The 12,941-nt window shown below is 39.7% G+C and overlaps 1 protein-coding gene across 1 annotated transcript in view; it reads right to left on the minus strand.

Moving 5' to 3' along the window:
• Positions 1–12,380, minus strand: part of LOC129764578 (uncharacterized) — a 64,015-nt gene extending 51,635 nt beyond the window's left edge. The window contains exons 1-3 of the mRNA XM_055763786.1: positions 12,098–12,380; positions 11,584–11,760; positions 10,886–10,961 (exon numbers count right to left, since the gene is read on the minus strand). Coding sequence (XP_055619761.1) covers positions 10,886–10,961; positions 11,584–11,751 — 244 coding nt within the window. The 5' untranslated portion in view covers positions 11,752–11,760; positions 12,098–12,380. The remainder of the gene's footprint in view (positions 1–10,885; positions 10,962–11,583; positions 11,761–12,097) is intronic.
• Positions 12,381–12,941: the final 561 nt, after the last annotated feature.

Consider the following 12,941-nt stretch of genomic DNA (forward strand, 5'->3'; position numbering starts at 1 on the left):
CCATTTCGAGATCGGAGATGGAGACTTCCGGATCATTGAAAAAGGGGTTCAAAAGACTGGAGATGGAGTTAGTAGAGTGACGATAGACAAAAAAATACTGGAGATGAAGATTATGTTAGAGAGAAATGCACACAGGACCACGCACACACAGACGCAAATACATGTTTCTAAACGTTCACGCCGTCGACGATGGACGAGGTTTAATCGAGGCCGTCTAATGGCACAATCAAATGCTTTCCCTCGGTGGGCGCCACCCGATGAGCCAGGCTTATGCAGGTCATTGATGGCAATCGTCGGAGTGAATGTGTCAAATAATTACGAAGCAAAAACAGAAGATCGGTTTAAAATCACTCCGGATTTTTTCAAATGATCACCGGCTGGATTAGAACTACCTCTCATTTTCTGGTAATTTTGAAATGTATGCGTTCGAATGTCGAAGGTTCCAGAAAAACTGTCAACGTTTGCTATAATGCTCGTTTGGCACAGTCTGTCGATTTGTAATCACAATCTAGCGCTTACGTCACCGCTGAACGGATACGATAAAAGATCGAAAAAGATTATGTGGTGCATTTCAGCTTTTTATGCTTGAAATCAAGAAACAGTTCGAAACCAGATCAGAAAGTCTTTCAGCAATATTCTCTTTCTGATTCAATTCCAATCTATCCTATAAGTGAACCAGAGATTCAGATTTCAAGTGTCCACATCCTTGTAGTATCTGTGCGATTCGCTCGTTGGTAATCAAAAGTCAAAGTTTCTTCTCAGATTGCTGGGCAATGGTTAGTTTGTGAGGTTTATCCCTTCAGTTCTTCAGGAACCACAAAACAGAAATGGTAGGCAGTTAACTAGCAGCTGCCTGTTTGTGGACAGAGCGCCTAAACGATCGCGAAACTAAAGGTCCTACCATTTCTCTTCACATCCGCCAGCCTGAAACAAGACCACGGATTGTAATACTGAAACGGTTGAGAATAGTTTATTCCAGAGGGAGTCCTTACTTTTTGAGTAATGCATTGAATGTCAGTTTCCTTAAAATTTCGCCGTGTTTTGACGTAGAACTACGTCTTTCATTAAAGGTGTTAAATCAGAAAACAGGTCACGTTTTTATGAAATAAAGTTAACTTTAATTTTGGCGATTTACATACCAAACGAATCGGAAATTCCCTAAGATTTGTTTGATATGCTATACATTACAATCCCATAATCTGTATATAGTTCAAATTGATGAAAATTGGAGCAACTTATCGACGAGAAACGAAGGGGAAATCTAGAGGCGAATGAACTGAAAAGTTTAAACCCTCTTTAAGCCAAAAATAAGAAGAAGAAGAAGAAGAAGAAGAAGAAGGGGAAATCGTAAGATGTAAAGTCTCCGTGAACAAAGGAAAAGAAGAAGAACGAAGGGGAATATTTGCCTAGAGCAGGGGTTCTCAAAGTGATCGATATCGACCCCTTGGGGTCGATATTGGTTTCTCAGGGGTCGACATGAACGAAAATTGATTTTGGGGGTCGACGCGGTCTTATAATCGACCCCCATTAGTTAACACAAGCTCTTGTTTGAATCTTTCAAGATACAGTATAGGTTGTGTTACGTAGAAAGTAACAGTTCGGCTGAAAAGTTCATAAGGTTGACGTCTAGATGGCGCCTCTTGCAAAAATCTACTTGACTATTACAAAGCACCATCTTTCAATGGATACGTGTCAAAATTTGACAGCAATCGGTCGATTGGTTCGTGAGTTACAGCATTGAGAGTGAAGCAACTTTTTTTATTGTGAAAAAAAATCACAAATCAATGAAAACGATGGCAAAATTACATGAATTGGGCTATGAATTGCTTCCGCATCCATCGTATTTTCCAGATCTGCCACCCAGCGACTATTTTCTGTTCGCAGACCTGAAGAGAATGCTTGCTTGCAAGAAATTTAAGACCGATGATGAAGTAATTACCGATACTGAGGCCTATTTTGGAAAACCCGAAAGAGTAATATAAAAATGGTATCGAAAAGTTGCAAGATCGCTATAATCACTGTATCGCCCTCAAAGGAAATTATGTTGAATAATAAAATTGAATTTTGCATGAAAAAAACTGTGTTACCTTATAAACTTTTCAGCCGAACTGTTATGATTATTGTACTTTTCAAAAACTCAACAAATAGATGAGCGCGCATAAGTTCGTATTAGATGAAAAATTTGGCATTTGCGTTTTGAAATTTGTTGGAACTTGAATACACTTATCTACTAATTTAATTCAAGAGATTTCATTAGTATAAATAGAAAGAAAGTCACCAGGTTCATCTCATAACACTGATTTTGTCAAATCTGTTTTAGCATTAACGTGCGATGTTTATATTTTTTATTCAAAAATTAATTGCCTACTCCTGTATTTGAGAGTAATTTGTATTATCATATTTACAATTAAATTAATATTTATATGATTTTGAATCTATTTATTTTGTTGAATTTTGATAGGAAAATGATGTCTTCCAGATTTCCAGATTTGTATGGAGTCTTCCAAATTTTGGTAAAGAATCCAGATATTCAGACCGTCCTTTGTCTAGTCTAGAATTTCCGCACTTTGCCCAGATTTGTCCAAATTTAAAAAAAATCTGCAATCACATTTGACTTTATTGAGTTGATTTGGTAAGCTAGTTTGTGCTAGTTTTATTGAAACAGTTATTCAAAATGTCATCACTGATTTTACCGAAGGGTTTGAAAGGCCAGACTGAGCTGGCATTCCCAGTGCACCGATAAGCATGCTGGTTTCTACTAAGTATTTAGTAAGGACATTAAGTGTCTTGTAGGATTGAAGGATTTCTTGAAGCATGCTGCGACTGAGAAGCACAGAAGTTCACGATCTTGAAGATGGCCAACACGTGGTGCCCATTAGTCATCTGCGAAGCCATCCGTTCAGTTTTATTACTGACGAATCGTCGAAGAATTAATCAATCACTTAAGGTATCCGTAGACTGCTTGTCCGGAGGTCGAATAATTGACACTTTTTGACAGATAAAGTTGGTTTGAAATTTGTACAAACACTATTTTGTTTGCCACTCTTCAATCATCAACAGAGACAAATAATGTCGAACATCGAACATGGAAAAAAATTGACTGAAATATTTAAGGTAACCTAACCATGTACCGACAGGTTCGAAAAATAGCCCAAAAATTATGTTGGGTATTGAAGATCTGCCTTATGCTCTTCGTATACGTGTAAGCATATTCCAGATGAAGTTGAGCAAACCAGTAGCTGTCTTAGCTACAGTCCCTTGCGAACTAGTTAGAGTGATAAGATTCAGGAAATTCTTGATTCAAAACCCTTGAAATTGCCGCATCCATGCGCGATTAAATGGCAGTGGTGCAAAGAGTGCTTGACAGACATGAACCAATTCGAATCTAATTTGGATTTGTGAAACATATTAATCGTGTTGAGAACTTTAAAGTGGTAGACTAATACTTATTTGACATTTTTGTAACACATACTCAAAGTGATTAACAACATGAGCAAGCTATTTTAAAGTGAGAGTCCTACCGATTCCTCATTCGAGCATTACACGACTTTTACGCACGGTATTGGATATTTTTTTCACAATTGAGTTCATGCAAACGCTAAAAGATCTGAGTAAAGTTGCGTTAAATCAATAAAATTACGAGGGCTTTGAATGTGTTATGGTTGGCACAAGGGCTGAACAACTCATTAGGGAGTACGTTATCGATGGAAAAATATATGTTGATCGGCTCAACGAATTCAAGGCTAATGTATGTATCAACTCCGATTTCGACTACTCGGTTATGATAAATCTGACCATGCTGGACTAGTCCAATGTCATCAGAAGAAAACACCAAATCATTCTACCGCTTATTGAAAATTTTCCCTATCTAGTTCCCAGATAAATCATTCAGCCAATTGTTGCGAAATTCAGAGAGCTGCGCAATCTGGAGACTATTCTCCGGATGAACCAATGTAGTCAATGTAAGGTTCTAGCCACAACTACCCGTGGTGGTGGAATGGCATACCCGCAATCAAGAAAATTTATTCCAAAAATTTACTGAACACCGAAGAAAGTTGTTTGATGCACATGTCTACAACCATCAAGTTTAAGTATATTGCGTCGATAGATGATAAGAAGAAATAACTGTTAGAATGTGGATTGATTGATTGTGTTGAATTATAGAGACTTTAAACTTTTGCAGTTCTAGTCCTGAGAAGGGCCTTTGTGGACAAACTCATTCCAAACTCCTTCTTCACCTGCCTTGAGAAAGACACTTCATTGGCATTGCTCGTCAGCAAATCGTGTCCGCTTCCACAAACGTTAAACGACGCTCTCGTAAAAAATATTCAATTAAATTTGCAATTAAATATAAAAAAATGTCGACAAAAATCCAGACAAATCCAGACTTTTGATTTTCCAACATCCAGATGTCTGAATATACCTGACAACCCTGGCTTAACCCTTTATAAGACCGTGGAAACTAGGCAAAGAATCGACTCAAACTTCAGAGAACATAATCCTTTCATGAGGAAGAACACAAAATTGATGGCAATATATTTGCCACTATCCGTTGTGGCAAATATATTGCCTTGTAAGCTTTTGTTGTTGTGCCTTTGGTTATACAAAAATAAAAACAATATCTGTACTGCAGCGAAAAAAATTTTTTTAATTACTTACAAAGAATGACATAAAATTTGAATTTTTCATCAAATACACCATTTTTACTTAAAGAAACTGCATGAAATTACACAGTAGATCATAAATAGAACGCTTACAGTGAAAAATGCATATTCAACGAATTTGAACGAATTATAACTTATAACAGGTTAACCCATCGCAAAGTTTAAGTTAGTAAGTAATTTGTGTGAATAAGACAGAAACAAGAAATATATTTTTTGTTTAAAAAAATTATAGGAGGTTGTGTCCAAGATACGACCGCATTGTTGACGTAGAACTACGCCGTTTTTTTTATATAAGTCGCTTGTTTATACCTTCGGATATTAAAGGGTGTGTCACATCAAATTGCATCACGCAAAACACGCTGTAGAAATTTAATTTTTAGGAATTATATCTTCAGCTTTCGCTTATAATCAGAGTGTATAGAGTGTATAGATCACGTTGGCCATGCTTCACTGTCAATTTTTCGTAAATTTGGAAAAATGTCGTCGAACGAAAAAGAGCGTCGTGAATTAATCCTGCGCACTCATTTCGAGAATCCGGAGTTGTCACATCGGGACATCGGTAAGATGCTGGGAATCGTCCAATCCACGGTCAGCAGAGTACTAAAACGATACTTCGAGAACCTAACCATCGACCGGAAGGTGAAGAATGGCAAAAATGGATGCTCCGTCAGTGAAAAACGATCACAAGCGCGTAGTTAAGCAGTTTAGACGTGATCCGAGAAGTTCGGTCCGGGATGTCGCCAATAAGCTGAATTTGTCAAGTTCATTCGTCCAGCAGACCAAGCAGCGGGAGGGCCTGCGTACATACAAGGTTCAGAAGGCTCCTAACCGCGACGAAAGGCAAAACATGGTGGGGAAGACGCGAGCCCGGAAGCTGTACACCGAAATGCTGACGAAGCCGCATTGCCTGGTAATGGACGACGAAACCTACGTCAAAGCGGACTTTCGTCAGCTGCCGGGCCTGTTGTTCTTCTCCGCAGAGGACAAATTCAGCGTTCCGGAGGAGATTCGCAAGCAGAAACTATCCAAGTTTGCCAAAAAGTACATGGTGTGGCAAGCGATCTGCGCTTGCGGAAAGCGGAGCGCCCCCTTCGTGATGACCGGCACGGTAAACGGGCAGGTTTACCTTAAGGAGTGCCTACAGAAGCGCTTACTACCACTATTGAAGCAGCACGAGGGCCCGACCATCTTCTGGCCGGATCTCGCTTCGTGCCACTATTCTAAGGACGTGTTGGAGTGGTACGAAGCCAACGGGGTCACCTTCGTGCCAAAGGAAATGAACCCGCCCAACGCCGGAGCTTCGCCCAATAGAGAAATATTGGGCGATTATGAAGCAGGCCCTCCGGAAGAACCCAAAAGTTGTCAAATCGGAGACGGACTTCAAGAGAAAATGGATTTCTGTTCAAAAAAAACTACAACCTGACGTTGTACAGAACCTTATGGACGGGGTAAAGAGGAAGGTGCGAGCATACGGGCTTGGGCTCGAAGTATGAATAAAAAGAAAATGCCAAAAGTTGTTTAATAGTTTTTATTTTACTGTCTAAAATTTTCAAAAGGATCGGTCTACTGGGCGAATTTCTACAGCGTTTTTTCCGTGATGCAATTTGATGTGACACACCCTTTATTCTACAATGCTGTGAAATTTTAGAAACCACTGCTCAGTAGAATAATCTGTGGAATGGTTTCTTTCATTGTAGAATCAGTTGACGATAATAGATTGATGATTCATTCTTGCCCTCGCAAAACAATACACTAGCTGATCGCAATTTATTTCATGTCAATGCATTGAAAATTTACCTCGAACACTATTCCGGTGGCCTTTTTCGCAATTGACATAGACTCGGCAACAGTCGATTATATACATTTTGCACCAGTACCATTATTCCACATCTCATAACTACATAAATATATCGTTGGCACTGCATGGAAACAACAATAATGACAACACTTGCAAGTGTCAAATATCATGCTACACGTTATTTAGTATTGCCTCAAAGGAATCGCACCTCTAGGCATCGTTCGAACAACGTAAATGCATACAGAGCCATGCATTGGTGGCTTGAAACTAGTAGGAATTTAAACACTTCTCATCATTTTGCGCTATTCTCAAAAAAACGCTTCTGTTAATATTACTGGCCTCGAAAAAAGTTGCATTACTTTCTCATGGTTGAGAGAAGCGCAGCTGTCACCCTTAGTGGAGGAAGTTTTGCTACTGGCAAGCGAAACCTAATCATATACATATTTCCAGAACGACATTTACTTTCTTGGTGACTAAACAAGCGAGATAAACTATTTTTGTTAATATCAACAAACTCGAAAACAGTAGCATTGCTTCATTATGATCAATATTAGCTCAAATGCAATCCTAGTTGAAGGCAGTTTTGCGACTGGCACGCGAACCCAAATGACTTATAACAATCCAGTAAGACATTCAAGATGCTTGATATTCCCCAAATAATTTTTGGCGCACAACCTTAACGCCTGCTTCGCCATAACGTCAGTTTAATGCGTTGGTGCATTCTCAAAAGCACCAACGAAACCCTTATGATGACGGAAAACAAACAATGTTAACTGCTTGGAAGAAGACTGAATTATGCCACACAGCTTGTACTCTGCTGTTACATCCATCGACGTGAATTCGCTGATGAGTTTGTCAAGAGCGACCGCCTTCACCACCAGCCGGTGGAGCTTGATTTTGGTTGCTGCCTTGGTAACGGCGTCCACATTTTCGACCGACACGCCGAAATCACCTACTGTTGTTCGATGCGGTGTCACACTCGAAAAGGCTCGGTTCAGTGCGAGCGCTTTTCCCTGCACCAACATCGCGTGCATCATTAGATGACGCTTGCCTCGAAATTTGATTGCCCCTGACAATGCGTTCGTTTTTTGCAGGGCTCGAGCCTGCCTTCCACTTCTTCTTGTTCATCACACACTATGCGAAACGTCCAATTTATGACGCGGAAAGAAAAACACACTATACGAATAACGCGAAAAACGAACAGAAAAACAGATAGTGGGTTATATCTGTGGTATAACCGCAATGGTGACGTAGGACTATCGTTGATTCAGTGATTCTTTGTTTGAAGTTGAATCTGAATCCATTCTGAATGAATGAATAAATGAATATTTGGGGGACTTCGAAAACGAGAGCGTTACGTTGGAGGTACAAGGTTTTATGCATCCAATATTGGATACGAAAATATCCTACTAATGGGGAAGAATAATCTTCAGAAGCTATCCTGTTAATTGCGATTGATTGAAAAATCACAAAACCAAATGTATTTGGTCACAGTGTTACATGGATAGAAAACATTAAAATAAACTCTTTCTCATGAATGTATTTCTAAATTCCCAGAGGAACTGGCAGATTATTTTCAGTAACGATTAGATATTTCCACATTTTCCTCGATACTGGAAGCCCACCAGTGGTTAATGCTAATTCGATATCCACCTGTTAATAGCACTTGATTGAAAAATATTTGGTCACAGTGTTACATGGATAGAAAACATCAAAATAAACTCTTTCACATGAATGTATTTTTAAATTCCCAGAGGAACTGGCAGATTATTTTACGGATCTTTCTCGATGCTGAATGGCATCCAAGAAAGAATTCCGCGCGTGTATGTGTGTGTGTGTGTGTGTAGCGGCTGCTTCGATATTTGCCCGGGAACCGTTTGTGGCATCACTCTCCTTCTGATGGATTCATGTCTGGCCTAAGGTGCACAAACAGGCTCTTGGTGACACCGTTCATCCGCGCTTTCATGATAAACGAAGAGCTTCACCACAACAGCGACAACATGCTCCAATCGCTGTTCAATAAGAACTGAGTGGATTTCCGAGCGGCGCTCGCTTTTATACCGATTGGTAATTTCAATAGTCTGTTTTGAAAGCAATTTTAAGACTATTGAAACAAGTTTTTGGATCAAAAAGTAACAAGTATAGAACGCGTAGACATTTTATCTTTCGAATGAAGTGTTTATCATACCATTTCGTTCAGTTGTTTAGGAGCTATTAACGCTCAAAATCTCGGTATCCGGCGTAACGCTTTCATTTTCGAAACTTTGATTTTACACCCCGGTATAGAAATGAAAGACGTAGTCCTACGTCGAAACCAAACGACGATATCCAAGTTGGATTACCACTGGTCCAATCTTAGATCGAAGCGCAGCGAAAGCAAAGTGAACTGGATTGCTCAACAGTCCGAAGCCGAATGAAAGTTTGCCTCAGCGAGATCCACTGTTTATACTCTAGGCAAGCATTCCCCTTCATTCTTCTACTTTTCCTTTGTTCACGGAGACTTTAAATCCTACGATTTCCCCTTCGTTGGTCGTCGATAAGTTGCTCCTTCTTGACAGCTCTGTTCGGGAAAGCACACAAATGGACAGAACAAATGTATGGGAAAATGGAATCGCTTAAAGTTTTCATGAATTTTAACCATTTACAAACTAAAGGATTCTAATGTATAGCATATTAAACGAACCTTAGGGAATTTTCGATTCGTTTAGTATGTAAATCGCCAAAATCCGTTCGCGGAAACAAAAGTTATTAACGTTAACTTTATTTCATAAAAACGTGATCTGTTTTCTGATTTGACACCTTCATGAAAGACGTAGTTCTACGTCAATATTTGGCTATGGGGGTCAGAGGTATCACTTAATTCTGGAAAAGGGGTCTATTGCTCAAAATGGTTTGAGAACCCCTGACCTAGAGTATAAACAGTGGAACTCGCTTAGGCAAACATTCATTCTTCGTGAGGAAATCGACTGAACAACATCGTTGCAGTGTGAGCTGGACGGCGAGGGATCGAATGCTTTTCTCAAGTCAATGGGGATGGAGGAGTAATATGATGGATAAAGTAAAGTTTTCCAAAGGCCTTTTTGAAGGTTAGAGACGAATGAACTGAAGAAGTTTAAAGTCTCAAGCAAGGAAGAGAGGCAAACTTTCAGTATCGTTCTGTATTCAAAGCAGTGAATATCGCTTGTTCTTCCTTGTTTTGCGTCATTACATGTCATAGTTTCGGATTGAGCTGATGTCTCTGGCATTGCAATAATTGCAACAAACTGACGCCATTGCATTAAGGTTCTGAGCTACACAATTGTGTGGGGAATCATCAAGCTAGGCTATCTTCGGCTCACCAAGAAAATAAATGTTCTGGAATTTTGTCAGTGATTTGGTTTCACGTGGCGATAGGAAAACTCTCTTCACAAAGGATGATAGCTAAGCTAATCTAGACTGACAAAATAACAGAAAGGGCTTCTATTGTGAAGAGCGCTAAACTGAGATAAGTGTGTGTATATTTACTTGCTTCAAGCCATCGATATATGGATATTTGTGCGCGTACTTGCGTGCTTCATCTTCTTCTTCTTCTTCAATGGCACTAACGTTCCTAGAGGAACTTCGCCGTCTCAGCGTAGTATTACTTGCGTCATTTTTTATTAGTACTTAGTTGAAATTTCTATGCCAAATAACACGCCTTGAATGCATTTTGAATGGCAAGCTCTAGAATACACGTGATCACAGTGCAAGTCGGAGGAAATTTCTTTGACGAAAAATTCCCCCGACCAGAACGGGAATCGAACCCGAACACCTGGCATGTTAGTTATGACGCTAACCACTCGGCCACGGGAGCACACATGCGTGCTTCATAACGTACGTAAAAATAGTGCACCTTCGCTACGCTGAAGCCCCATTTGTATCTGCTCCCGTGTGCATTGGCCCTTTAACGATGCAACAATCGCCTAATTTGGTTATGCTTTGATTGACGATTGTTTGGTGTTGCAAATTATGCAGTCGTAATGACAAATATAAACAAGAAGAGGAGATAGCGAGAGGGAAATATTTACGCTAGGGTATTAGTAATGAATCTCTGCTGAGGCAAATATACAGCCTTTTTCCAAACAGTTAACATTGTTTGTTTTCTGTCACCAATGCATTGAACTGACGCTATGGTGAAGCATGTGTTAAGGTTGTGCACCAATAAATTATTTGGGGATATCAAGTCATTCAATAAGTTATTTTAAGATGATGATGAAATAATAAACATCTATATGAGAATAATACAGGAGCCTATAGATAAAAGATATTTTTCACAGATACTTCTTTTTCTATTTGTGTAATTCACTTTCGAATATATTCAACGAGTGTCACGAGTACAAAACATTTTATGAGAATCAGTTTAATAAATCTTAAAATATCTAACTTCCGCAGATTGCATACTTACCGACAACAACTTTGTACGTTTTCCCTACGCCGATCGGTCGCTGATCGGTTGCCACGAACGATACAACACTCAACCACTTGAGGTTCACATTGCAGCCATACGCAGCCATGATGTAACAGAGGAGCCGTTCCACGAAAAACAGTTCCAGCCGGATGTGGATGAATCCAGCCGCACAGAAACCAAAAATACACACAAATAAAAGCAGGTCAAATATCGCACGTTTGTAATTTATTAAAATGAATTGGCGGCTGGGAACATGCGCGGTACGGAACGTGGGGGTACAAACCGGAACACCACCCAACGGCAACAAATGAGAATCTGGGTCAATTCTACAACACCAGTAGGATTCACAGGCAATGAAATATGAAACATCCGGTTGTATCCTGGCTCGACGTTATTTGTGCACGCAAAACCACGAACCGAGATGAAAGTCAGATAAAACATCAAGAACCAAACAATGAAAATCATAAGCCGCTTTTGAATTGTTATGAGTTGTTGGTGAAATTGTTGTCACTTCGGATGCTTTATGGGGGTCTTATATTGCTCCGCCAAAGCAATAGAAGTAACGACTCGTCAACCTGGCACCATTGTGGGACCGAAAAAGTGGTGGGAATTTGTGGGAGCGGAACAATTGTCAAACGAATAAAATGGCGGGAACTGGCAATAAGCAGGATGAAGCGAATAAATATCATACAAACCCTATCCACCATTTCGCTTTGGGTCACGAAATCGTAAAGGGCGGAACGTTCTATGTAACGAAACTGGTGACACGTACTCAACGAGTAGGAGTCGGCAACGTCGGGCACTGATAGGGAACACAGCCAGATTATGACGGATGTTATCAGGAACAAAAATTTTAATGCCATTGTGGAGCTCTGAAAAGAGGAAATAAAGTACAATTTTGCGTTATTATTTCCTTCGCAAGACGATCTTCTTACAAGCGATGGGTGATTTCATGTTCTCTAACGAGCCATTGGTCCACCCACATGCACATAAATGCACGATGTTGAACTGCTTACTGGATCAATACAATCGTTATGATTATGGCTCTTTCATAGCAGAAATGCGCTCGTTCGGTTTTCGATATATTACGATGCAATATGGCTCCTCATTTTATTGCGACCACATTCAAGTGACTTTAACACATACATAAAGTGTCGGATGTGTCGGATCTACGTTCAAACAAAAAAAAGTGCCAGTAAATTAACGTACCTTGATTTCGTTTCAAATTAATTCTCCAGTGCTTTCATCAGTCAGACTGCATTTTCATCAGCTCCCATTTGATTGAGTTGAAAGGCGAAAATAAACAAATACAACACGAAGGCAATATGTATCGGACTCAAACCCTGTGGAATCAAATCCATTACACTATGCAACCGAGAGCGAATAACTGAGTGACTAGCTGACAGTTGATGAAATGACAAACTAAAAAAAGCAACTAGAGAAACCAAAAAAAAAATTGAATGAAAAACTATCGATGAATGGCGGGCGAAGCTGGAAGCTACTTGGCTCACAAAATGCAGTTCATGCCTCGATGGTGCGCTTGTGTGTGTGTGTCTGTATGTGTGCTTACCAGTTCCACTCTGACGAATCCGTTTACTGTGTAAATAATACATTTCCACCCGTATGCTGTTGGTGGAAAATCGAAACGAATCCTCGCAAGTGCATGAACATGTAATTTTTGTTTTTATCGAGTTTTGCTTATTTTGTGCTGCTTCCTTTCAGCTCGAGGTTTTCAAAAAAAGAAAGCAACGTTCACAAAATGCACACCTAATTGGGAACTACTATGCGAGGACCTGTTATCTTAAATGTGCTGTTTGTCACCTTTTTGATTGCGTAACTAGTCCAACATCGATAACGTGACACATTTGTATTGATTCAGCCATTCTATGCCAATCCGATAAAGTAGTTCTCAGATTTGCGTGGAAAGTTTTACTTTTGTTCCTTATCGCAAAATTTTAGACCCGTATTTTTTACGTAGAACTACGTATTTCATTAAGGGTGCCAAATCAGAAAACAGGTCACGTTTTCATGATAAAAAGTTAATGCTAATAAC

Source organism: Toxorhynchites rutilus, chromosome 2, assembly GCF_029784135.1.
Source record: "Toxorhynchites rutilus septentrionalis strain SRP chromosome 2, ASM2978413v1, whole genome shotgun sequence".
NCBI lineage: Eukaryota > Metazoa > Arthropoda > Insecta > Diptera > Culicidae > Toxorhynchites > Toxorhynchites rutilus.